Here is a 26,695-nt window from a genome sequence, read left to right on the forward strand (position 1 = left end):
AATTTATAAAAAATCTTAAAATATGTAAAACAACAAAATAAAATATACGTGTTTAAGAGTTTTTCCGAAAAGCTCACCGGTTTTAAATAAAAAATATTTTAATATTTGAGGGATAGTTTCACCCCCTTAGAATTCGAGTTTCGAAAAATCCCTTCTTATCGAACCTCTACATCCTAGAATCAACCTGTATGCCAAAATTGAGCTTCGTTATGTTTGAGCAGGATCGTGATTAATCAGTATGTCAGTCTCTTAAGGATTTTATATATTAGTATAGATTTTTACGTATGTTATGTTTACGTTATTTGTATAATGTTTTTGTATTCTCTTTTGTTTGTTTGTTTGTTTAGTTTACCTTTGTCTACAAATTGTAAACATTTTTGACAATAAACGCATTTATTTATTTATTTATTTATTCATATTATGTTCTTTAAAATCAAAGAAGCGATTGCCATACATTACTAACATCTACAGATGCATCAGCAATACATTTATTGTTATTAGATTGTATTAAAACAGCCTCTTTTATTTTTCTTTTAGAGGCTATCGCTTCTTTCATTATAATTTTAGGGTTATTAAAATTTATTCTGTGCCCTGTGTCCCACGAATGCTGGCAAATCTTTTAAGTAATCTTTATGTTCTTTAATTCGAACATTTAAGGGTCTAGATGTTTCACCAATGTAAAAATATTTTTTTCTCTATCGCCAAATCACCCTGTATATCTGTCTGTAAAATCTCTTTTCTAACAAGTTTGTTTTTCCAAAGACCAAAAATAACATAAACGCCGAAATAGCATTTTCGGAAAGTAAGATATTAGCATCGACTTGATAAACTTTTGCATTTTTCTCAAACGATATCTCGTTAAATTACGAATACAAAGTTTGAAATAACACACAAAATTAGTTTTCCACCCAATATCATGGAGATGTAAGCAAACATTTTCTTGTTTTTCCTAAAAAAATATGTTATTTTTAAACGTTTTTTTATGTGTTTTTTAGACAAAAAGAAATTAGGTTTTTCGTCGATCACAAGGAACATACTGGTAGGTGGATTGATATTTTATTTTTTTGAAATTAAGGGCATATTTTTAATGCCTTTAATATAAAAAATCCGTTTTATTTTTTGCCTTTTTTGTACCGTGATAAAAAGAAAATTATTCTTGGAAATGTAAAAAAGCTTTATTCATCATGCTGAAGGGACATATTTTGAAAAATAGTTTCTTAGTACCCACGTTTTTCATTTTACGTTACCTAATTAACAAATTTTTGAGACAAACAACCGTTTCAGCCCTTATTTCACCCTCTTAGGAGGTGAATTTCCAAAAAAATCGCTTTTAAGTACTGACTTTCGCGACTTAAGAAACCTCTATACAAAAAATCATACCCCTAGGATTAATTTTAAAAAAAATATATACAAAATTTTACCACCAATTTTACCCCCTTATTTATGTGTGAATATCCAGAAATTGCTCCTCAGTTCTCAGTTATGTCACCCAAGAAACTCGGTGCAAAATGTCATACTTTTAGAAGCGATTTTAACAAATTTTTGTACAAATTTTTACCCCCATAACTTTACTTTCGTAGGGGATAAATTTCTAAAAACGGAGTATCCACTTTCGTCACTTAAGAATCTCTGCGCAAAATTTTATACTCCTACGACAAATTTAAAAAATCTACAAACTTCCACCAGTTTCGGTAGACCATAATAAACAAAGATATTTAAACTCGGGAGATGCAACGATCCATTCGTAAAACGCTCTAAACTTTCATCACACATTGGTTTGCGAAAACCAACGAGTGCGAGAGAGAATGGACAAAGAAGGGAAAAGGGTATCGGCGCAACGGCAACAATGTAGTTGTTTACAAAGATTAGACGGTTGAGGTCAATTTCCAGTGGCGTGCCGATCGACCGAGAATATTTTAAGGAAATTAAAATAATTGTTTAATAAATTTAAAAAAATAATAATAACACTTACATATTTGTCGCATTGTAAAAAGTTGAGGGAGGATATTAATAGGAAAAAAATAAGTTGCGGGAGGATAGCGAAATAAATAAAAACCGGCATAATTTTTTATTATAAGATGGCTTTTCACATAAGAATAACGATTAAAAAACTCAATAAACGTTTTTTACTTTATTTTATTAAATAAAATATTAAATTTTGGGTGTATTAGTCAATGCAGTTTCAATATCTTGTTCCAAACCTTGTTCATCTCCGGTGAATGAGACTCCCTCTATTAGCAATAACAAAATAAAATAGTTATTTTAACCTAGTAACACAATATTTTACCAAAAACTAATATTTGTAGACTTCACATATTTTTGATAAAAACTTTATTATTATATGTATATTTATTATATACCTATATGAATTTTACAACTACTAAATGTGTGTCTAAAGGGATCGCACCGCGATTAAAAAACCGATACAACCAGATTGGTGCGACCCCAAAAACAAAATAGAAATAAATTAAATTATAAAAATAAACAGAATTAAAAAAAAATTAGATAAAAAAAGTGAAAATATAATTTTATCAGGGATGAGCGGAGATAAGCAGAGAGGCAAAACGAAACAGTGTAACCGGAACAGCAACCAATGACGGGCATATCAGAAAAACAAGAACCTCACAAATCAGTCGAAGAAATTATAATTTTTTAAATGATTTATTGTTATGAATTTAGTAAATGATTTTTAATTTGTTTTTTTTTATAATCTGTAAAGGTTTGAAATTTAAAGTTATTAGAAATATTATTCCACAAATGTGGCGCTATGAAACTGAAAGATTTTTGGAAGTTAGCTGTTCGGAGCTAGCTCTTGTACAGAAATTGTTATTAAGTTATTAGTAATTAGTACATACCATGTACCCTTTTCTACAAATAATTTAATTAATAAATATATAATTTAAAAAACATAATAAATTAATAAATATACAATTTAAAAAATAATCCTAAAAATAAATATAATTTAGAAATCTGCTATTTTTTATGTCTAGGTCCGCCTCTGATCTACAGAGAAAAGGATATAATAATATACCTAACCCTACTTATTTTTATTTACCGGTGAAAAGTTAAATTTGGATTTAAATGATACACTCTCTTGTACACCATACATGAATGCATCATATTTTCAAATTAATGTCCACAGAAGTCCACAAAATAACGCAAAAATACTATAATACTGCAAATAAAGAATACGGAGCTTGATCGGCGGCATAGCAACATCGCAACATCGCAACAGGAGAATCTAGGAATTTTCATTCATCCACGAAATCCGTTTAACTACGCCGGCATATTTCTAAAACTGACGTTGCCAAACTGCTTTTTATTATTAAAAGAAACACGATCATGATATTTTTATTCCATTATAAAATTTAAAATAGTTAAGCAGTTAAGCATTAAATGAAAAAATTGACGTTAGCAAATTAATGTACTTAATATATTATAGAAATATAACGAAATTATTTATTACTTAATAATTGGTTGTGGTATTTAATCGAATACTAATACCAATATACAGGTAAATCTTGCAAATGCAAGAGGGATGCGAAAATAAGGATAGAATAATGGCCGATGAAGGAAAAAGGTAAACAATTGTATCTCTTGAGTTTAAATATCTTTGATAATAAATGACTTAAAACCAGAAGAAGACCAAAAATAACCTAAATACAAAATATTTTCATGGTGTCTGTCTGTCTGTTTGTCCGACACGATAACTCAAAAACCGATTTTAACCAAATTTGGCTCAAAAATACTGTGGCACCCGAGAATCTGGCCATTACTTTTTGTTAGGGTTGGGGGGTTGGTAAGGGGTAGGGAATGCAATCCCGCACCAAATTCTCAATCCCGCAAACTCGCGGGATAAAAGCAATAAATCCCGCGGATCCACAAAATTGCGGGATTGTAAACAATAAATGCTCTTCTTTTCTCTCTCCGATTTGCAGTTTGGACCAGGTTTAGATGCATCTATTGTGATTAAGATGCTATGTGGTTTTCGAAAATATATTTAGCGAATTCTCGTATACAGGGTGTTTTATAATAGTGTACAAATTTGGTCAAGAATCTTTTTTACCGAAAATTTACAATTTTTAAAAAATCGAAATTTTAACTCTGTACGACTAATCTGTATTGAAATTAGAAAAAACAATTTGGTGTTTGTTTTAAATTTTTTGTTTTAAAGAAAATACGTTTTTTTTTCGAAAAATATGCATTTATAGTCATACATTTGGTCCTAAATGGTACAAAAGGCATTGTACATTTTGCATAGGCCCACAATACAGGGTGGCCCATCGAAAACGTTCCGCATGGCGTAACGGCCAGGGTATTTTTTTTTCCAAAAATCCAAAAACACGTCAATTTTGTTTATGAGGGGGACAACTTTTGCTCCAAAAATGATTGCAGAATCTTCAACCCTCTAAGCGGGGATGTCATCCCCCAATTTTTTTCAAATTGGAAGGGGGGTCAAGTGGTACCGCAATGAAAAGGGCTTTGAAAATATGAACGATTGAAATTTGAAAAGTTTATTTAAACATTTATCAGAGTAAATGATAAGGATAAATTGCTTCGACCAATTTGCTGTTTTTTCTTATTATTTCTAGATGTTTACGTATTTTTTCACTTGCCACAAGGTTGAAGATCAGGTGCGGTAATTGCTAGATAGCTGTTCTGTGATTTGTGCGTTGAAGTTCTTCTCAATATCGTTAAACTTTTTAACAATTATGGTGGACTCACTTGCAGAAAAAGTAGAAATAATCGAACTTTATTTTAAAAATAAACTTTATTTTACTTTATTTTAAAACGTCTTCGTTGTGTTCTTGTACCAACTGAATTTTGTACGAGTGGAACTTGTGTTTTTTTTAATATCCTTTGGACGCTTGTACGATTCACGCCGGTCTCATTGGCTAATTTTCTTGTACTCAGCGTACTATCCATGGCAGCTTGGCCCAATACGAACACCTCCATAGCTTCATTCACTACAGGATTTTCCCTCTGCCTCTTTTTATTCATAACGGAACCAGTTTCACGAAATTTTGCTACTAACTCGCGAACAATTTTGCCATAAAGGCGTTTGTCAGGAAGGATCGTTCATTGAATATCTGCACAACCCGATTGCCATATTCATTATTTTTAAAATAAAGTTCGATTATTTCCACTTTTTCTGCAAGTGAGTACACCATAACTGTTAAAAAGTTTAACGATATTGAGAAGAACTTCAACGCACATATCACAGAACAGCTATCTAGCAATTACCGCACCTGATCTTCAACCTTGTGGCAAGTGAAAAAATACGTAAACATCTAGAAATAATAAGAAAAAACAGCAAATTGGTCGAAGCAATTTATCCTTATCATTTACTCTGATAAATGTTTAAATAAACTTTTCAAATTTCAATCGTTCATATTTTCAAAGCCCTTTTCATTGCGGTACCACTTGACCCCCCTTCCAATTTGAAAAAAATTGGGGGATGACATCCCCGCTTAGAGGGTTGAAGATTCTGCAATCATTTTTGGAGCAAAAGTTGTCCCCCTCATAAACAAAATGGACGTGTTTTTGGATTTTTTGAAAAAAAAATACCTTGGCCGTTACGCCATGCCGAACGTTTTCGATGGGTCACCCTGTATTGTGGGCCTATGCAAAATGTACAATGCCTTTTGTACCATTTAGGACCAAATGTATGACTATAAATGCATATTTTTCGAAAAAAAAAACGTATTTTCCTTAAAACAAAAAATTTAAAACAAACACCAAATTGTTATATAACATAATACAAGTTTTAATGCCTAACTTTTCGTTCTTTTTAAGAAATATTTATTCAATGATACCAATTATATCCTTTTAGAACGAAAATTAGGACAAAACTTTGTATTTTCCAAAAGTATTTCGATCGTAAGTTCAAGAGAAGTAGCCTTAAAATTGTTCCATTTTTGTTTTGTATTAGATGTACCATTTTTCTTCCATAAAATGGATTAAGTGGTTAAAAAATAAAATTCTTATATTTCTTTATATCATGGAATGCAATAGCGCAAATAACACAATAATAATAATTATTTACTCTGCAGAAACCAGAAGTAAGAAAACACTGTAAAAGAACAGAATTTGTATCAAAATGTATTAAAAATATAAGTACCTAGTATAACAACATACTAAAATAATAAACACTGGTATATCGCCACGATTTGGTGGACCTCGTTTAGTCATTTTTTTTTCTCCTCTTTTCCCTCCAAGCAGTTGGTTTGTTAGCATACTCATTCATCGAGCATTCTGTTGTACTTTGTTGTATTTTATTTCCAGATTAACAATCTCACCCTTAAATTTTATATGAAACTGATTATTGAATATTAAACATATCTGTATATTGATCCATCCATAACTTACCGAATATCAGTGTAAGAAGTTCTTTGAAGTGTTTAAATCTTTCTTTCTCTGGTCCATTTAGATTTTTATTATTTCCAAATTAAAAAATTATAATATTGCAGAGTTAACTCAGCTAACCTCTTTATCATTATATGAGAATATTTGGAGTTTTCATTCATTGGAGTCAAAATTTGGTAAATTGGGTATCGAGTAAGGGAAGAGTAGCTGCTATAATATTAATAATACTCTTAGGAAGGTGTAACAAGGTAATTAAAACTTGTCCTTACCTTAAAATCTCTTTTTAAACTACACACAAACAGAACATTTATATAGAGCTCCGAATGATAAAACAATATAATGGCTGCTAACACATACTACCCTAGAAAGGAAAAGGAGAGGAGGACATAAGATACACTTGGTCGGTGTATCTACGCTGAGGCTATCCGCGCATGCGCACACCTTCATTTCATGTGCTAGAATGTAGACACAACAGTACACGATTACAAAGTGTCTATATAGATATTTATATTATGTGTATACGTCACATATTTTTACAAGGTGTGTACTATAGGTACAACTATGATACGAAGTATCACACATACATATGACTTATACATTGTATGTCTCATGTACCGACGTCAGATTTCATCATTTTAATAATTATTTGTTACGTTACAAAAAACTCTTTAGAATCTTGAGTACATACGGTATACAACTAGTAAACACTGTATCACACAATTCTATAAATATAAACCTGCGTGTAACTCATATGTATATGTTAGAACTAGATGAACACTTAGATTCACTTTAACATATTTTGTTTCTCATGTGTCTCCCTTGTAGAAACGTAGTTTCATTTGGACGTGCTATATGGGTGATCATTCAACGTTGTGGCAAGTGAAAAGATGCGTAAACATCTAGAAATAATAACAAAAAAAATTGGTCGAAGGAATTTATCCTTATTTAATAAACTTTTCAAATTTCAATCCTTCATATTTTCTCAGTGACTCTACCGATTTTCGAAGCGGGAAGTATAGAGAATAGAAAGCCCTTTTCATTGCAGTACCACTTGACCCCCCTCCCCATTTGAAAAAAAATGGGGGATGACACCCCCGCTTAGAGTGTTGAAGATTTTGCAATCATTTTGGGGGCAAAAGTTGTCCCCCTCACAAACAAAATTGACGTGTTTTTGAATTTTTTGAAAAAAAAAATTACCCTGGCCGTTATGCCTTGCGGAACGTTTTCGATGGGCCACCCTGTATAAATTTGGACCGATGTATTCAGGGTGTTCAAAAAATATATTTATCAGATCCCGCACGGTAAATCCCGCAACTTTGATTCCGCGGAATCACAGAGGGATCCCGCATTTGCGGGATTGCATTCCCTAGTAAGGGGGTATGGGAGGGGGTTAAAAACTTTAAAAAATCGTAACTCCAAAATTACAGTAGCTAGCGAAACGCGGTTTTCAATTTAAAATTAGGAATAATATTGTGACAAAACTTTCAAGATTTTGTCCGTTATCATGATAGTGTGGCCTTTATATAATTTTTATAATTAAAATAATTTATTGAGCGGTAGGCAGAACTTGAATTAATGAGAACACCGTCTTTTCAGAACGCAAATATAGATTATCGTTTATATATAAAAAAACAAAATATAGCCAGCTAAAAATAGAAATTAAGGTATCGCACTTTTATGGTAAGAGTTCTTTCTAAATTAAGTTACTATAAACTATATTGCCACTTACCTTATTACGTCAACATCCGTCAGCATTTCATCAACAACAAGAACCTGTCGAAGACTTCATTGGTCCCCATGTAGATCTACCGCTTCGGTCTTGGACTCATTCTTTAGATTAAACCACTCGACCGGTTATCACAGTGTTCTTTTAAATAGTTTTAATATTTTAGTAAAAAGGTGAGATTAAGAAATAAAATGCCGAATTTTCACAACACCTAACTATATATTTAATATAAAAAAATAAATAAATAAAAATAAAGAAAAAGATTTAGCAAGACATTTATAATTAACGAAATATAAAAAAAGGAAAGAAATTTAATCAAAAATAATTAAAGAATGATATTAAAATTCAGAAGTGATAAAGTTAAAAATACAAAATATTCTTCTTATTAGTCTAATCTAAATTATCTAAAATTAGCATACAATTCAAATCTCTCTTAGAATTTTCGTTGCCTGAAAATTAATATGTCAAAAAGAATATTAACTGAACAATTGGATTTAAATTAGAATTTAATAAAAAGAACAATTGCAAAATAATCATTTGTGTGATGACATTTAACTTTTACTAAAGCCTTTAGAACAAACAGAAAGTCTTAAATCGTTAATAAAAAATATTAAAGAAAATCTAAAACAACAAAATAAAAATCTTTATACATGAAATGTTTAAAATTTCCTAACTTGAGAATTGAATATTTAAGAAAATCTTTAAATCAAAAACTTACTAAAATTATTAAAAAGAAACCACTGGATAATATAAGATCTACACGGAGAAAATTCGACCGTCTAATTTAAAAGTCAGTACCGAACTGATCCAAAAATCTATTTTCCTAAACCTCGAAATATCTAAAATGGGCGGGTAAAAAGAATAGGGAACCACCAAAAGCCGAGCCATTCTCAAATCCTCTCCGGGTTCGCTTTTCAGGAACCGCCTGATTGGTCTGAGAAAACCTCAACTACCCTGTCGTTCCCGGTCTAGTTCGCCCTACTTATCACAGATGTAGTTACTATGACCATTTCTACGTTATTTTCCAAATTATTACTAATATCCGTGTAAATATTATAATTACCGTAAACACAATTACACATGATTAAATCTAACCCTAACTAAAGTATATTTAAAGGTCTGTCCTTAAAAAAAAACCAAACAAATCACATTTATAATTTGATTTCATTAGATTCCACTGTTTTATCTTATATGTTTATTTATTTCACATACTCTTGGATGTTTTGGATAAAAAAGGAGGACAGTCCTTAACTTTCAGAATATCATTACGTGAACTTTACTTTAATATTAAATTAACAATTATACTTGTTTTTATCCAAAATCTGTTTGTATTGGCCCGTGGGAGGTCTATCCTGATCGTGAGAAGGGTCTTAGAGTTTTATTGCTTTCTAGGGGTTTTGCTTATATAATCTCGAAGTTAAAATTTAGGGTTTTAAAGCTATAATGATTGATGCTAGTCGTTTCTAGCTGTTTAAAAGCAAGTATTATATTAATTTATGGACGTGGGATTTTAAACCCAACAGAAAAATATTTAGTTTTTCCCAGAGAAACGGGTCCTTCATTCTAAACAGTTTTTACGATCTTTTGAAAAAAAAACAATTTAAGGGCGGAAACACATGACAAACTTTTAACAAGCTAGGTTTGTTGTCTGCTCTAAAATATTTCATTACAATATTTGCAACAAAATTTGTAATAACATCAAAATCAGTCAAAGTGGCAGTTTTTCAAATAAAAAAAAATTGGAAAATTTCTTTTACTTTAAAACTAAAAGAACTGCATAATATTATACCAACTTTTTATTAACAAATTTTAGTATGGGTGGCTATGCTATACGTGCCTCCCGGCGCCATTTTTTTTATTTGGCATATAAAGGTGCGTATTCATTATCCGCACGAACGAACGAACGAACGAACGAACGAACGAATGTACGCTAGTGGTATGGACGGGGACCGCACGAGAAGACCGGAGGCATTTGTTGGCGAACGCCTTTGATGTACCGACTCGAAACGGATGGTCGAGCGAACGAACGAACGAACGAACGAACGGCCGCATGCGTTCGGTCCCCGTCTAAATATACCGCACGTTCATTCGTTCGTTCGTTCGTTCGTTCGGATAATGAATACGCACCTTTAAATGTTTTTAGTGTCAAAATTAAAAAAAAATCTTAATTGATGTGTAAAATAAAGAAAAATAATTTTAAATAAGTAACTCTTCAAAAGTGTTTTTTTTTCTACTTGTAGTTGCAATTAAAAATGTTCCTCCTGATACAACCCTCAATACCTATCTCAGAGACAACATGCACCTCACAGCCACGAAAAAAATGTGCCTGGAAGGAGGTTGTGGCACGTGTATCGTGGCGGCAGAAATGCTGGACAGCAATGGAACCAAAAAAGTTCTAGCTATAAATTCTGTAAGTATGTGTATACAGGGTGTCATTGAAATGGTGTAAAAAAAATCGGAGGGTGATAGTACTCCTAAAAATAGTAAAAAAAGTTCCTAAAAGTATAGGGCGGAAAATGCAAATTAAGGGAGTTAGGGGCACTGAAATGGTGAATTTAAAAAACGGTTGTTTTGAAATTGTAGGCTTAAAAAATGAGATAAGACTTCGAAAAAAAAATCTCTGCCATAAATGTTGACCCTAATACTGAAAAATTATTTGGAAAAGCGGAAAGGGTAGTTTTTGCAAGGGTAGGGGTTTATTTCGTGAATAACTTTTTTGAGGTTATTTTTTTTGCAACGTGGGTTCATTTTTTGAAAACTACATACTTTTTCCTACAAAAAAGGTACTCTCGTTGCACATCGCCCAGAGCGATGGTTTTCGAGAAAATTGAAAGCAAAGAGATTGCTCTGATGGGTTACTAACCGGTTAATCAACCTAAACTTATGAAAGTTATGGCGGTTTAAAAGTAACCAAGTAGTTATTAAATAATTAATTGGAAAAAAAAATTTCATGATTTTTAAAACATCTTATTGCTTTAAAAACGAAATAGACTTTTTTGGTTTTAAAAAAAATTGGTTTGCTCAGTGCCGATTAATACTGTTGCGGACCCGTGTGGACTCGACCTAACCTAACTATATGTCCCGCCCTCAGATGACCTTAACATCGCATTAAAGAATAGACACAGTAATGATTCATTCGTTCGAGAAAAATCGAGTCCCACTGGAATGGACTAGTACATACGAGAACATTCGAAAACCTTCTCTACGCACCTAACGATCTATGGACTATTCTAGAGTTCTTTACCTGTCGGTATAAAAGCCGGCGGCTGTGGCCTACAGGGGGCAGTTATAAATATACATGTGCAGTTGACGCGCTAAAATTCAAAATAAATTCTTAGTTATAAATCGTTTGTAAATAGTTCTATAAGTCTTTTATCGTTATTGTTTTTGTTAATTAGTGTTAAATAAATAGTGTTTAAATAAATTGTGACTTTCTATCCACACGGAACCGACGAAAAACGTAACAATACTGAAAAGCAACTACGGCAACGCATTATTGATTGTTCCAATCAAATTCGGACAACACCAAGGATATTCCACAGGGTATCTACGCAGATCGTAGAGAAGAAGATCAGATGTCTACATTGAAATGAATGATGGTCTCTTTGAACATTTACTATGAATGAATTAAGGAATGCATTATTTTAATAAGGAATTTTGGTAATTGGATTATTTCGTTTTTTAAAGCAATAAGATGTTTTAAAAATCATGAAATTTTGATTTTTCAATTAATTATTTGATAACTGCTTGGTTACTTTTGAACCGCAATCACTTTCATATGTTTATGTTGATTAACCAGTTAGCAACGCATCAGAGCAAACTCTTTGTCTTCAATTTTCTCGAAAACCATCGCTCTGGGCGATGTGCAACAAGAGTATCTTTTTTGTAGGAAAAAGTATGTAGTTTTCAAAAAATGAACCCACGTTGCAAAAAAAATAACCCCAAAAAAGTTATTCACGAAATAAACCCTATACTTGCAAAAACTACCCTTTCCGCTTTTCCAAATAATTTTTTAGTATCGCCATTTGATTTAGGGTCAAAATTTAGGGCAGAGGATTTTTTTGCGAAATTATATCTCGTTTTTTAAGCCTACAATTTTAAAACAAGCGTTTTTTAAATTCACCCTTTCAGTGCCTCTAACTCCCTTAATATGCATTTTCCGCCCTATACTTATGGGAACTTTTTTTACTATTTTTTGGAGTATTATCACCCCCCGATTTTTTTTACACCATTTCAATGACACCCTGTATACCTATATACTGAGGGTGTAAAAAAATAAGTGCAAAAGATTGTTGCACTATAATGTTTATTTTTTATAGTGTTTGGTTTCGGTATTTCAATGCCATGGTTGGAAAATTCTTACCAATGAAGGAATAGGCAATCCGACCATTGGTTATCATAAAATTCAGAAAACTCTGGCTGATAATAATGGTTCTCAATGTGGGTAAGTCAGTGTTTTTTAGAATTTTCATTGCAGTGATAAAGCTTTATGGGGATGAATCCTTATTAGGCGACCTTAAACAATCGGCAATATAGACAATAGACATTTTTTACGTAAAAAATCACGAAAATGTTTATTTTTTTACTCAGTAGTTTTATACAGGTATGGACGAAAAGTTATTACTCTTCAATCCATTTAAAAATATGTAGGTGGCGCCCTCTACAAGTAGTAGGTCATATTGACATTAAAATCAAATTCCTCATGTCGAGAAACTCCCAGAGTCCAATTTTCACTTATAATATCACAAGAGCTTAAATTATTTTCGGAAATTTTTTTGAGGGCACGCATATTTTGAAAATTATCCCGAGTCGAAGACGAGGGATAATTTTCCTAAAATATTCGTGCCCGAAAGAAAATTTCCAGGAATAATTTAAGCTTGCGTGGTATTCGGTAAGAAAATTTACACCTAAATTTGAAAAAAAAATATTAATCAACATGACATTTTAAAATAATTTCAATTTGTTAAGTTGGCCAAAGGTATTGATGTTTTTTGACATATTATGTGTTTTGTCATTTTTGTTTGCGATTCTGTCATTAAGCTATTACTAGTTTTAAAACGTCTGTACGTAGAGTAAGAAGTGTATAGCGAAATGTCGCGATTTGGAAAAGTAAACCAACAAGTCATTAAAGAAGAAATTGAAAATATAAAACCAGATAACACCCGAAAATCAAAATCAAGTGTATGGAAACAGTTTGTTGAATTTTGTGATGAAAAGTCGTATAATATTCATGAGTGTATGAGTGTAGTACAGCTGGCTACTATACTGGAGGACTACGCATTTAATATGAAAAAGAAAAATTTTGAAGATTATAAGGAAAGTGTGGTCAAAGTGATGTGGAACTCTACTGCTAAGCAGTTGCAAGAAATTTATTACGAAAAATATAAAATAAAATTTAATCCGTTTTCTGATGTGGAATTTGTGACCGCCAGAGCTGCACGCGATGCTAAGCGCAAAATACTACAGAGAGATTCAGCAAAAAGAAAAGTGAGTGCTTCAGCCTTAACCAGTGACGAATACAAAAAAATTATTGAAATGTGGGATGAAAATACTCCAGATGGGTTGCAGCGTAAATTTTTTCACATAGTTTCACATGAGCTGGCATGGAGAGGAGGGGAAGGACATTCTGCTTGTATCCAATACTTCAAAGAAGAAACTGATAATTTCGGAAACCCAAAAGGTCGGATAGAATATAATCCAATTTTCTCTAAAACCACACAAGGTGGTTCTAAAAAACTGTCGGATAGTAAATGGTTGATTAGAAATTTCGAAAATCCACAAATGTGTCCGGTTCGCTTGTTTAGAAAGTTGATGGAAAAAAGGGGAAATCTTATTCAAACCGACAGACTATTCTTAACACCAAACCCATACTGGAATCAACCCAATTCGAAAGGATGGTACAAGAATAGCCCAGTTGGTAAGAACATTGTATCTTCATGGTTTAAATCAGCAGCTTCAGATATAGGAATTGACACTAAAAAAGTTAAAATAACCAATCATTCTGCAAGAGCAACAGCTGTTTCGAATTTGGCCAAGAAAGGAGTTGGTGAACAACAGCTCATTAAAATTACTGGACATAGTAATAGTCAGTCGATCAAACCTTACTTACAGTTGGACGCTGAACATCATCAACAGATGATTGAATCCATGAGGAGCATTTCATCAAGTACTAGCCAGTTCAATCATGATCAGAGCACAATGCAAAATAAAACAGAAAATACCCAGATTCAAACCACCAATTCAAGCCAGCCTACAAACATTTACAATAATTGTGTTTTTAATATTAATAAAACCTATAATTACTAAATGTGTTTCGTTATTATTTTGCTATATTAGTCGATATCATTAAAGATTTGGCATTGAAGATAATTCAACATGAAATAAATTCTAAAAAAATCATATAGATATATCCATCATATTTCGTTAAATAGAAAAATACCAGCTTTAGTTAAATAAAGGCGGCAGAACTATATTTTTTAGAACATGGCAATTTCGAAGAAATTCATATGTAGGTATATCTAACATATTTCCTTAAATAAAAAATATTACCAACCTTAGTTACATCAAATGCTAAAACTCAAATGGGTTTTCAATATATAGACATTGTAGTTCATTCACATTATGATTGTAGATCTTATGTTTACCTTTTCAACTGTCAAAAAATTTCCACTAAAGTTTCGTGGCGCCTCGAAAAAATTTCCGGAAATTTTTTCAGTTGCCATGGTAACTAGTCAACATTAAAGCATGTTATTGGTTGAAAAGTAGAGGTGTGAAATTTTCATCAAAATATTAACGTTACTTAAAATTATTTGGAAAAAATTGAAATAAAAATGAAACTTCTACACCCTGTATCTCCGAAACGAAGCATTTTAAGACATACATTTATACGAACTTTTTTTACTTATTTTAATCTGCAGAATATGCTGCCAAAGATTCCGGAATATAGTTTGGACCACCTAGTATAACAATAATAACAAATCTGCTAATAATTATCTATATTAACCTTAGAAGCTTCGAAAAATAGTAACAAAGGATTTTCTAGCAATTCGCAATGACCTAAGATAAGATATTAATGTTTATGTTTAGGTTTTGTTCGTCTGGCATGGTGATGAACATGTACGCGTTACTAGAATCCGGACCAAAAACACAAGCTCAAATTGAAAATTCCTTTGGAGGAAACCTATGCAGATGTACAGGGTACAGACCCATATTGACAGCTTTCAAAACACTAGCCTCTGATGCTGGTAATTTATTTTTATTTTTAAAAGCCACGTTTGACTTTGAAATAAAGAATATTATGTGGTCTTTTTTCTGGCCTAAGTTGAATTAAATGATGCAAATTTTGAAAATAAAAGGTGTTTTGTAGATCCTAAAAACAAAATAGAGGATATTGAAGACGCCAAACCTTGTAAAAAATCCAAATGTGTCGACGTTTGTACGAGAAACTGTAAAAAAGCTCCGGTTTATTTTGAACTGGGAGAATCGAAGTGGATTAAAGTGTACACACTAAGCGACTTACTCAATACCTTGAAAACAGTTGGATCAAAAACATATCAGTTAGTTGGAGGAAACACTGCAAGAGGTATAAAAAAATACAGGGTGGGCCACTGAAAACTTACAGGCTATAATTTTTAAACCAATAAAAATATCAAAAATAATAAAAAATACCGTTTCTATGATATCGAAGGGGAATAAATATGACGTATTTTTTGAACCACCCCGACCTAACCCTTAGGCGGCACCCCTACTCACTTGAAAATCTTAAATGGCAATACCCCACTTGTGGCGCCTTTTTGGAAAGCCCATGAAAAATGCTAAACGACGATCATAACGTTTTTAGGGTGAAAGTGAAAAACTACCCCTTACACGAAAAATTAGGTGGACATTAATGAAAAAAGTAATTTTTTCAGCATAAGTTACAATTTGGGACCCAGCTAAATGAGGCAAATGAGGCATTTTTTAAACCACCCCAACCCACCCCTAGGTGCCATCCCCTCACTTCTAATCTCATCAATGCCATTTTTAAATGTAGATAATAAAAAAGGCAACACAAAGATGTTTTTACAGCCTAATTTTGCGATAACGCAAATTCTTCCTTATCATCTATTTTTTTACTTTCAACAAACAGGAATCTTAAACCGGCATATCTTTGCGTTTTTGCACTGTCTTCTATCGATTTTCAATCGTTAGCAAATTTGGTGGTATTTTAAACGTTTATTTGATTCGCTTATTTGAAAGAAAAATGGTTTATACTGTGGAAGAAAGGATTCAAATAGTTTTTCTTTATGGTGCTGAAGGTATGTGTTATTTGAGAACGACCCGTGCTTTCAATGAGAGAAATCCGGACAAAAACGTAAGTCACGTTTATATTAGAGATTTGATTTTAAAGTTTCAAGAAACTGGGTCGGTCAAAAATAAAACAAGGACAGGGCCCAGGGTACTGAATGAAGAAATGCAGATGGAAGTTACTGGTCAGGTATCGGTCAATCCAGAAGCATCAACACGCCAGTTGGCATCAATCACAGGTATACCTCGAACATCTGTCAGGAGAGTATTGAAAACGCACAAATTCCATCCTTACAAAATGAAGATTCTGCAGGAACTTGGCGACGACGATCCAGATAGAAGGATTCAGTTCTGTGAACTAATGACGGAGGAAATTCGAAGGGAACCTTCACTTACTAAAAATATTTGTTTTAGTGATGAGTGCTCATTTTTTTTAAACGAAATTGTGAATAAGCAGAACTGCAGATACTGGAGCGATGAGAATCCGCATATTGTTGTTGAAGGACACACCCAACATCCCCAAAAGCTCAATGTTTGGTGCGGAATACTAGGCGATAAAATTATAAGTCCATTTTTCATCGACGGAAATTTGACTGGTGATGCTTATGTGGAAATGCTGAACAATTTGATAGAGCCAGCCATTGTAAATGAGGTTGAAAATCAAAGAGATTTGGAAGGAAATTTAACTCTTAATGAAAACCTCATACACTTTCAGCAAGATGGAGCCCCTCCGCATTATTCTATTGTCACAAGGCGGTGGTTGGATAGATATTATCCACGGCAATGGATTGGCAGAAGGGGTCCAATCGAGTAGCCGCCAAGGTCACCTGATCTCACTCCTTTAGACTTTTCCTGGTGGGGTTACACTAAATCCATAGTCTACAAGACAAAACCAGATTTGTTGCAAGAATTGCGGCAGTCGAAATATTCCGAGAGAGACTTTCCATAAAGTGAGAGAAGAATTTGAAAATTGTTTGTATTTTTGTATGGAACAAAACGGCTGTCATTTTGAGCAATTGTTAAAATAAATTATCATTTTAAATTTCTTTCAAATTGTCAAACCTACATTTCTTATCACTACTTACCAGTAATTGTTGAAAGAAGACAGAAGTTGAAATCTGTATGATCATCGTTTAGCAATTTCAATTAGCTTTCCAAAGAAGTGTCACAAGTGGGGTATTGCTATCTTGAGATTAGAAGTGAGTGGGTGGCACCTAGGGGTGGGTCGGGGTGGCTTGAAAAATACCTCATTTGCCTCATTAAGCTGGGTCCCAATTTGTAACTTATGCTGAAAAAATCACTTTTTTCATTAATGTCCGCCTAATTTTTCGTGTAAGGGGTAGTTTTTCAATTTCACCCTAAAAACTTTATGATCACCGTTTAGCATTTTTCATGGACTTTCCAAAAAGGCGCCACAAGTGGGGTGTTGCCATTTAAGATTTTCAAGTGAGTAGGTGTGCCGCCTAAGGGGTAGGTCGGGGTGGTCCAAAAAATACGTCATATATATTCCCCCTCGATATTATAGAAACGGTATTTTTATTTTTTTAATATCTTTTTTGGTTTAAGAATTATAGCCATTGTAAGTTTTCAGTGGCTCACCCTGTATATTAAAAACGTTTTACATCATGATAAAATATTTTTTTAGGAGTATATTGGCCAAATTCTTTCCCAGAAGTCAACATAGATATCACCAGTGTTGGTGAGTTGACTTCATCAAGCGTGAGCGACGATAGCGTTATATTGGGAGCAAATTGTTCACTGACATTCACGATACAAAAATTTCAAGAAATCGCATCACAGAAAGCTCAATTTTCGTATTTAAGTAAAATGGCTGATCATATCGATCTAGTAGCTCATGTACCTGTTAGAAATGTATCACAATATCTTGATTTTTTCTTTATTTAAAGTTGATTTAAGTTGATTTTAGATCGGGACTATAGCCGGGAATTTGATGACCAAGCATCAACATCAAGAATTTCCTTCTGACATATTTCTTATTCTAGAAACAGCCGATGCCACTCTGGTTATAGGTATTCGTTTTATTTGTTATTTTATTAAATAGGTATTGCAATATCTTGTTTTTAGTTGATCTGGAGGGGAATACAACTATGGTTTCACCCCAAGACTTTTTGAAACTTGACATGAACAAAAAAGTTATGAAGCAAATTATTCTCAATGCTTACGATAGCAACATATATTCATACACCAGCTATAAAGTACGTCTTTAAATATTTTGTAAAATCGCTTATTTCTGGGGCTTAAGCTTGATTTTCATGCATCCGTTGTCCGACGATACGTTGATACGATATTAATTTTATTGGTTTAATTTAAAGATTTCGATTGGTTAGAAACGGTTAACCAATCAATGTCCTTAAATTCAACCAATAAAATTAATATCGTATCAACGTATCGTCGGACAACGGATGCATGAAAATCAAGCTTTACTCAACCGGGTCTCACAATGCAAATTCACCTCAAATAGGCAAGCAGGCTCTTGTTGTACATGAAAATAACAAAACAAACATTTACTGATCTGGATAAAATTGATAGTTAAATAGTAAAACTCACCCGGGGGTACTCCGCCCCCTAGCCACTGGTATTCTATTCAATATATCCCATTCCATATCTTCCATTTAATTCAAATATTATTCGGATCTATTGGTTAGACTAAGACTCGCATCCTTCATAGTCATAAAGACTCGCATCCTTAATAGTTATAAAAACCCAACCTAACCTAACCTAACCAAAGCAACCTTAGTCTCGCATCCTTTATAGACAAAAAGACTCGCATCCTTAATAGTCATAAAGACTCGCATCCTAATAGTCAAAAGACTCGTACCCTTAATAGTCAAAAGGACTCGCAACCTTAGTCATAAGACTCGCAACCTCCAAATGTCAGTTCTGTGACAAAACACAACACAACACTACTTTACAGCCGGCCGTCCCGTCTACTACTGGCTGACCCGCCGCGCGCCGGTAAGCTAAGCCTCCTCTTACATCACATTTTTACTTCATCACAAATATTTACTTTGCTTTCCAATGAATCATACTATTGTCTCTAATCGGCTTTTAAAATAGAGTGTTTTAGCATTACTAAATAAATAAATAGAGAGTTTCCGAAGGAACGCATATTCTTTATTAGAATAGTGAATAATAAAAGCATTATTATAACGAATTTATTTTTCAAGTTTTACAATTTTATATGTAAAAAACTATTTTTTACGCAAGGTGTATGTAGCGCTAAACTGTATTACTAGTTGCATAACTGCATTACTGCTATATAAGCGCAACGTGCATTGAGGAACCTGGCGAATTCGCCAGAAAGTAAAAGAAAACTACAGAATTCTTTAGAACGTTCCAGAAACACTCGCCAGGGGCAGTTGGCAGTCTGAAGTTTGATAATACCGCATTTTAAATTGTGAATTAATTAGCGAAGGTGCCAGAATCGTTAGAGTAATAGTAGTTGCATAAATTGTGTTGTAATTAGTATAAAATTGTGTGTACAGAGTGAGAAAGAAATAAATTCGTTATGTATTTTATCGTGAGTGTAAATTAGTGGACCCACGGAATCCGTAACAATATCTTCAAAATATTATTAAGGTTGTCTACCCTTCAAACAAAGATTTTCCTAGATATTTTAATTTTTATGATGTTGCGTCAGTAGATCTTTATTATTTGTAAAAATCTAGAGTGGCTGTGTGATATACCTTTTGTTAATTTTTATAATTTTTATAATTATGTGACAAAAATTAGCTAGATGAAATTAAATGCTCAAAATGCTTTCTTTCCTGTTAACTACAGAAAATGATTGTCTTTTCAAAAGGATCTTTTCATTTTAAAAGGCATATGTGGAGTTCTACCTGGAAAAGCAGCTATAATAATTCCTCTCATGTTGTCGACAGTAGTTAGTCGAGTTTTGTAAACACTGTCTTTAACATATCCTCATAAAAAAAAACTCCAGACTAGATAAGTATTCTATTAATTGGTGAATGCACACTGCATTCAGCAACTAATAGAATCATATCAGTTCTCTCTGAAGTAGGACATGTTTGCATTTTCGGCAAATTTCTGAGAAATTTTTTTGATTTAACTGACACAAAATGATAACTAGTTGATAAAGTTGGACAAATTAGACAGCTATGTTGAAGTAACGTCAGACATATCACAGCCACCTAGATTTTATCAAATAATAAAGATCTAATCAGATCAAATCATGTAAATGAAAATATCTAGGAAAATCTTTGTTTGAGGGGTAGGCAACCTTAATAGTATTTTGAAGAGACATGAATTCTCCATTGAATATCGGAACAATATACTGGGTGTTCCATTTAAAATAAAAAAGTAACATGCTTTTAAAGGTGAGCAATGTTCAATATTAATTTTGTCTCACCCTGTATAACTTTTTGGATCAAGTTTTAATTCGATTTAAATTGTACAATAGGTAGTTAATAATTAAATATTAGGCTATACCGGGTAAATTCCAATTTAGGTAGCTTTTATTGTAATTTAAAAAATGTTTTTATTTCTAGAAAATGTTAAATATCAACCAAACCAAAAACCTTACATTTTAGTCATATACTTCTCTTATAAAACTCACCTTTATTTTTCTACCAGAATCCAAAAATCAATTAATATATAGGGTGTTCCATTACAAAAAAACACAACTTTGATATGTAACTTTTTTTGGGGACACCCTGTAGAACTCTCTATATTTTTAAAAAGTGCTCTGAATTAACCTACATATGCTCACAAAATTTAATTTCAATACAAACTGTCGTTCTCCTAGTAGCCTCCGGGGAGTATGAGAGGCGCCACCCTGTACACTTTTTCAAACATTTTCTTCAAATCCTTCAATTTAATAGCTGTTAGTAAGAAGTTTTACTCCAAATATGTGCACACATAATTTTTTTTTAAATCCAAGTTACTGATATTTTTTTGCTTAATTTTTCATAGATCATGCCGAGAGCCCAGAACGCGCATGCTATGGTCAACGCGGGATTTCTACTGCGTTTCGTACCATATTCCATTCCAAAAAAGGTACAAACAGCCCGAATAGTCTATGGAGGCATCAACCCTAACTTCGTACATGCCAAAAACGCAGAGACTGTACTCAAAGGAAAAGCAATATTTGATAATAGTACTTTGCAAGCTGCTTTTAAAGCTCTAGATGCTGAAATTGTTCCTGATTGGGTACTACCAGATCCCAAGCCAGAATTTCGTAAACAATTAGCTATAAATTTATTCTACAAGGTACATTATATTTGTATTATAACTTTATAGTATTTCTAGGAGCATTTTATCCACGACAAATCTTAGATTTGCTCAAAATCGCCCTTTTTAAATAATCTTTATGTTCTTTAATTAATAAATACACATTTTTTTCTTTAGTACGTCCTAAGTATAGCCCCAACGACCCTACTAAGCTTAAAAAATCGAAGCGGTGGTACTATACTCTCCCGATCTGTTTCAAAAGGAACTCAACAAATTTACAGTAACCAAAGTTTATATCCTTTAACTCAACCAATGATCAAACTAGAAGCATTGGCTCAAACTTCTGGTACTATAACAATAAACATTAAAAAACTCCTTAATAAAATAAACCTTTACAGGTCAAGCAAAGTACGTTTTGGATATTCCCGATCTTCCTAATCAACTCCACGCTATTTTGGTTCAAGCAAAGAAGGTACCTGGTTCTACAATTACTAGTATTGATACCCAGGTTGCTCTGGCACAGCCTGGAGTAGTTGCCTTTTTTTCTGCCAAAGATATACCGGGTGTTAATAGCTTTGCTGTTCCAAATTGCTTTCAGAATATAGTAGAAGAAGTGTTTTGTAGTGGAACTGTAAGTACTACATTTTTTTTTTTTAACTAAAGGAACTAAAAGATGATTTTTGTCTTCAGGTCAAGTACTATTCGCAACCAGTCGGGATTTTGGTAGCTGTGGACCACGAAACAGCTACCATTGCAGCTAATTTAGTAAAAATAAGTGTTACAGCACCTAAGGAAGCTCCTTACATTAATATAAGAGATGTTTTGTCAAGGAATGCTACTAGTCGTGTAAATCACAAGACTTCGTTTATACCGAAAGGCAAAGGTAATTTATATCATTACAGTTGGGGATTGGATAGTTTATATTAACAAGTTAACTGTTTATTATTACTAAAAATGTGTTTCTTCAAAAAGGTACAGACATTAAAAAAGTTATTAAAGGTGAAACCTACGTAGGAGGTCAGTACCATTTTCACATGGAAACTCAGACGTGTCTGGTAGTTCCTACTGAAGATGGACTGAATGTTTTTGCATCCACACAATGGATGGACCAAGTACAAGGTGCAATCTCTCAAGTTTTGAACATGCCCTCACAAAAGTAAGATTAACCAAAAAAAACGTACTAAAAATAACTAACATGATTCTACATGACATCTCATACCTTGTTGTAGTGAAAAAACTGCATTGTGAGACTTGGCATTTTTTACGTTTTGTTTTTGCTATGATCTCATTTCTTTAAATGTTTTTGATGGAAATATTTTGACAGGATCAGCGTTATTGTAAGACGTTTGGGTGGTGGTTTTGGAGCTAAAGTTAGCCGATCAGCCTTGATCGCATCAGCAGCTGCATTGGCAGCTTCGAAACTGAACAAACCCGTGAGGATTTGGATGAATTTCAACGACAACATGGACATAATAGGCAAAAGGTTTCCTTGTCTATGCCAGTACGAAGTTGGAGTCAACAGTTCTGGAAACATTCAGTACTTAAAGGTAACAAAAATATATTAACAGTTTTATTTTAAAAGATTTTATTAATAAATAATGAAAAATTTGTTTAAGGCTGATATATACAGTGATGTTGGTGTGGGGGGTAATGAATCCATAGAATTACTGATTGTAGGACAGTTCCAGAATTGTTACATAGGAGATTATTTTGGATACGACACATACTATGTTACTACGGATAATCCAGCAAATTGTTTTACTAGAGCACCAGGTATGATTAAAGAAATTCTACATAGTACAACAGTAAACAAAAAAAAATTAATGATCATCATTTTGAGCTTATTCATACATTTCCAATTATGGTGTAGCCTCTTGAAAAAAAAATGAAACTAAAAATTTCATTGTTATACAGGGTGGTCCGAACTGTATTTCAGAAACTTCGGCAGCATATTCTGCAGATAAAAATAAGTAAAAAAGTTCGTATAAATGTATGTCCTAAAATGCTTAGTTACGGAGATACAGGGTGTAGAAGTTTCATTTTTATTTCGATTTTTTCCAAATAATTTTAAGTAACGTTAATATTTGGATGAAAAATTAGTGCCTGGGAGTTTTTTGAAATGCGAAATTTGATTTTGATGCCAATATGACTCCTGCTTGTAGAGGGCGCCAGGGTCACAACCTACATATTTTTTAACTGGTTTGAAGAGTAATAACTTTTCGTCCGTACCTGTATAAAATTGTTGAGTAAAAAAACATACATTTACGACGATTTTTGCTTAAAAAAAGTGTCTTGGTAAAAATCGCTACGAGTAATGGTTCTCGAGATATTTGGAATCGAAATTATGAATACCTCTGTAATTAACATAAATTAAATTTGTTGACTAAGTAGTTATTAGACTGCAATCATAAATTTGAAATGTTTTTGTGCCAAAAGTTCAACAGCAACTGTTTTATCATCATTTTGATAATTTAGGAAAATTTATTATTAATTAGATTTAGTAAAATGATCCCAAAATGATTTCAGTCAAATAACTAAGTATGTACTCAACATATTGTCACAGCACAAGAACAGTTAACCTAATAGGACTGCTCATTCAGCCAAAAGTGTCCGCCAGGTGCATGCGAAAACTATTCGCTTTGTGACGTCATTGTAGCCCTTGTCATGGTTATTAGTCCTTATCCGGCAACCAATAATACACACACGTGCATTATTGGTTACCGAATGCAAAACGTTCATTATTTAGTTTATTTATTTAAACACCTTATATGTATGCAGTATAGAAAATTAACTGTATAAATCGTATTAAATACTCGGATAATGCATTTTTAAGAACAGCAGGTCCCAGCATCACCTTTTGCAAGCATTCTTTTTAGAGTACTTCCATATTTTGCTTTAAAATAATTAATAAACAAAATCGTGGGCACTTAGTATGCACTTTGTCACAATCCATAACACAAAATGTTTATAGTAATTTTACTATTTATAGTATATTTATTTATTCGTTGCCTACTATATTATAAATTTTACTTATGTGAAATTATAAAATAAATTAAATCCAAACTGAAAATATTTGTAGGTTAGAATTAAGCTTGCGCAAAGCCGTTTTCACATAAAATAAAACAAGAAGTTAAAAGATAAAGACTTCTTATTTTATTTGTTATTTTATTTGGCTGTATGAACGCATGTACGGTATCCCATATAACCAACTTTCTTATTTTATTTTATTTTATTCTTATTTTATTTTATTTGCTTGTATGAACCCACCATAAAACAACACAATGCTGTGATATTGTCAAGTATGTGGCGCCATCTGTCGGAGAAGCGAGAAACTAAACGGCAATGTGTATTTCTGGTTGCCTACATTGTCAAGAAACCTTGCGAATTGAGTAGCGCGCCATCTCTGAGATTTAGTGGAAAATATCGATGATCTAAAAATAATTTTCTAGCAAGTAAAAGAAATACAACAGAATTCTAGAAATAGAAGGTTTCAGAAACCGTTATTAGAGTATATAAAGCCCGCGCTTGGCAGTTGGGCCCGTTTGAAGTTTGAAAATACCGCGTTTTAGATTGTGAATCGTGACAATTTGGCGAAGGAATTTTATAAATAGTTAATTGTGTGTTGTAATTAGTATAAATCTAAATCTGTATAAAGTGAGAAAATAAATTCGTTAAGTATTTTATCGTGAGTTTAAATTAGTGGGCCCACGGAATCCGTAACAATATGTTTATTTTTTTGTCAATAACATATATTGACTACCGATTTCCATTCTAAATATTTTGAGAACGGTTGCTCGTAGCGATTTTTATCAAGAGACGTATTTTTTACGTAAAAAATCACGGAAATGTATATTTTTTCACTCGGTAGTTTTATACAGGTACGGACGAAAAGTTATTACTCCTCAAAACAGTTAAAACACATGTAGGTGGCGCCCCCTATAAACAGGAGTCATATTGACATCAAAATCAAATTTCTCATGTCAAAAAAACTCCCAGACACCAATTTTCATTCAAATATTGACGTTACTTCAGCAATTATTTGGAAAAAATCGAAATAAAAATGAAACTTCTACACCCTGTATCTCCGGAACTAAGCATTTTAGGACATACATTTATACGAACTTTTTTACTTATTTTTATTTGCAGAATATGCTGGCAAAGTTTCCGGAATACAATTTGGACCACCCTATATAAAGACAAACTACAAAATACGGCCTGTATGAAGTACTTTTTTAGGAAATTGTGAGGCAGTAACTTGTATAGAATCGATCATGGACCATATAGCTCACGAACTGAAGCTAGACCCTGTATCTGTTCGTCAGGCGAACCTTGATTCGAAAAACAACACTATTTTGTTGAACATTTGCAAAGAAATCGATCAAACTGACGATATCCAAGCCAGGAAATCCAATATAACTTTGTATAATCAGGTTGGATTCTGATTTTTTGTTGTATTACCATAAATAAGAAAAAATTAACGCTTTTAGGCTAATAGATGGAAAAAGAAAGGCTTGAGTTTGGTACCGATGAGATGGGACATGGACGTAGTCGTTAGTCACATGACATTGGTATCCATTTACCATCTGGATGGGGGAGTTGCAGTTACACATGGTGGTGTTGAAATGGGCCAAGGAGTTAATACAAAGGTAATAACTAGATAACTAGAATTTCTAGATTATCTCAAGAAACTTTTAGAAAACAGAAAACCCACAAATACAGATAGATACTTAAATTTCACATCTAATCACAGTATAAGTGTAAAAAAAGGTGTTATAAAAAGTTTATATGATAGGGCAAAAATAATATGTTCAGACGACATTTCACTAAATAGGGATATAAACCACTTAAAAAATACATTAATAAAAACGACTATCCACCATATTTTATTGACAAAACATTAAACGAAATACAAACCCCAAATCATAGACACAATGATAACAATACACAATATATACAACTTACAATTCCATACATACGAGGCATTTCGGAAAAAATAAGAAGGATATAGGAAAACAGTATAACATACGAACATCTTTCAAAACACAAAATACACTTAGATCAATTTTATCACATACTAAACCAATGAATACAGAACAACAAACAAAA

General features: G+C 32.7%; 1 protein-coding gene across 2 annotated transcripts in view; it reads left to right on the forward strand.

Annotated features, from left to right (window-relative positions):
* Positions 1 to 787: 787 nt before the first annotated feature.
* The window catches only part of LOC115875246 (xanthine dehydrogenase-like), a 31,899-nt gene continuing 5,991 nt past the window's right edge, over positions 788 to 26,695 (forward strand). The window contains exons 1-18 of one of the 2 annotated variants that reach the window (XM_030890666.1): positions 788 to 924; positions 996 to 1,039; positions 10,333 to 10,502; positions 12,412 to 12,536; positions 15,179 to 15,336; positions 15,459 to 15,674; positions 18,024 to 18,250; positions 18,306 to 18,408; positions 18,464 to 18,594; positions 21,332 to 21,628; positions 21,767 to 21,935; positions 21,988 to 22,220; positions 22,280 to 22,472; positions 22,562 to 22,745; positions 22,914 to 23,136; positions 23,206 to 23,362; positions 25,826 to 26,019; positions 26,077 to 26,235. In XM_030890666.1, coding sequence (XP_030746526.1) covers positions 917 to 924; positions 996 to 1,039; positions 10,333 to 10,502; positions 12,412 to 12,536; positions 15,179 to 15,336; positions 15,459 to 15,674; positions 18,024 to 18,250; positions 18,306 to 18,408; positions 18,464 to 18,594; positions 21,332 to 21,628; positions 21,767 to 21,935; positions 21,988 to 22,220; positions 22,280 to 22,472; positions 22,562 to 22,745; positions 22,914 to 23,136; positions 23,206 to 23,362; positions 25,826 to 26,019; positions 26,077 to 26,235 — 2,991 coding nt within the window. In that variant the 5' untranslated portion in view covers positions 788 to 916. Of the gene's footprint in view, positions 925 to 995; positions 1,040 to 10,332; positions 10,503 to 12,411; positions 12,537 to 15,178; positions 15,337 to 15,458; positions 15,675 to 18,023; positions 18,251 to 18,305; positions 18,409 to 18,463; positions 18,595 to 21,331; positions 21,629 to 21,766; positions 21,936 to 21,987; positions 22,221 to 22,279; positions 22,473 to 22,561; positions 22,746 to 22,913; positions 23,137 to 23,205; positions 23,363 to 25,825; positions 26,020 to 26,076; positions 26,236 to 26,695 lie in introns of those variants that run through there. The other variant, XM_030890667.1, reaches the window with a different exon arrangement.

This window comes from Sitophilus oryzae, unplaced genomic scaffold, assembly GCF_002938485.1.
Source record: "Sitophilus oryzae breed Bouriz unplaced genomic scaffold, Soryzae_2.0 scaffold_1356_pilon_pilon, whole genome shotgun sequence".
Classification (NCBI taxonomy): Eukaryota; Metazoa; Arthropoda; class Insecta; order Coleoptera; family Curculionidae; genus Sitophilus; species Sitophilus oryzae.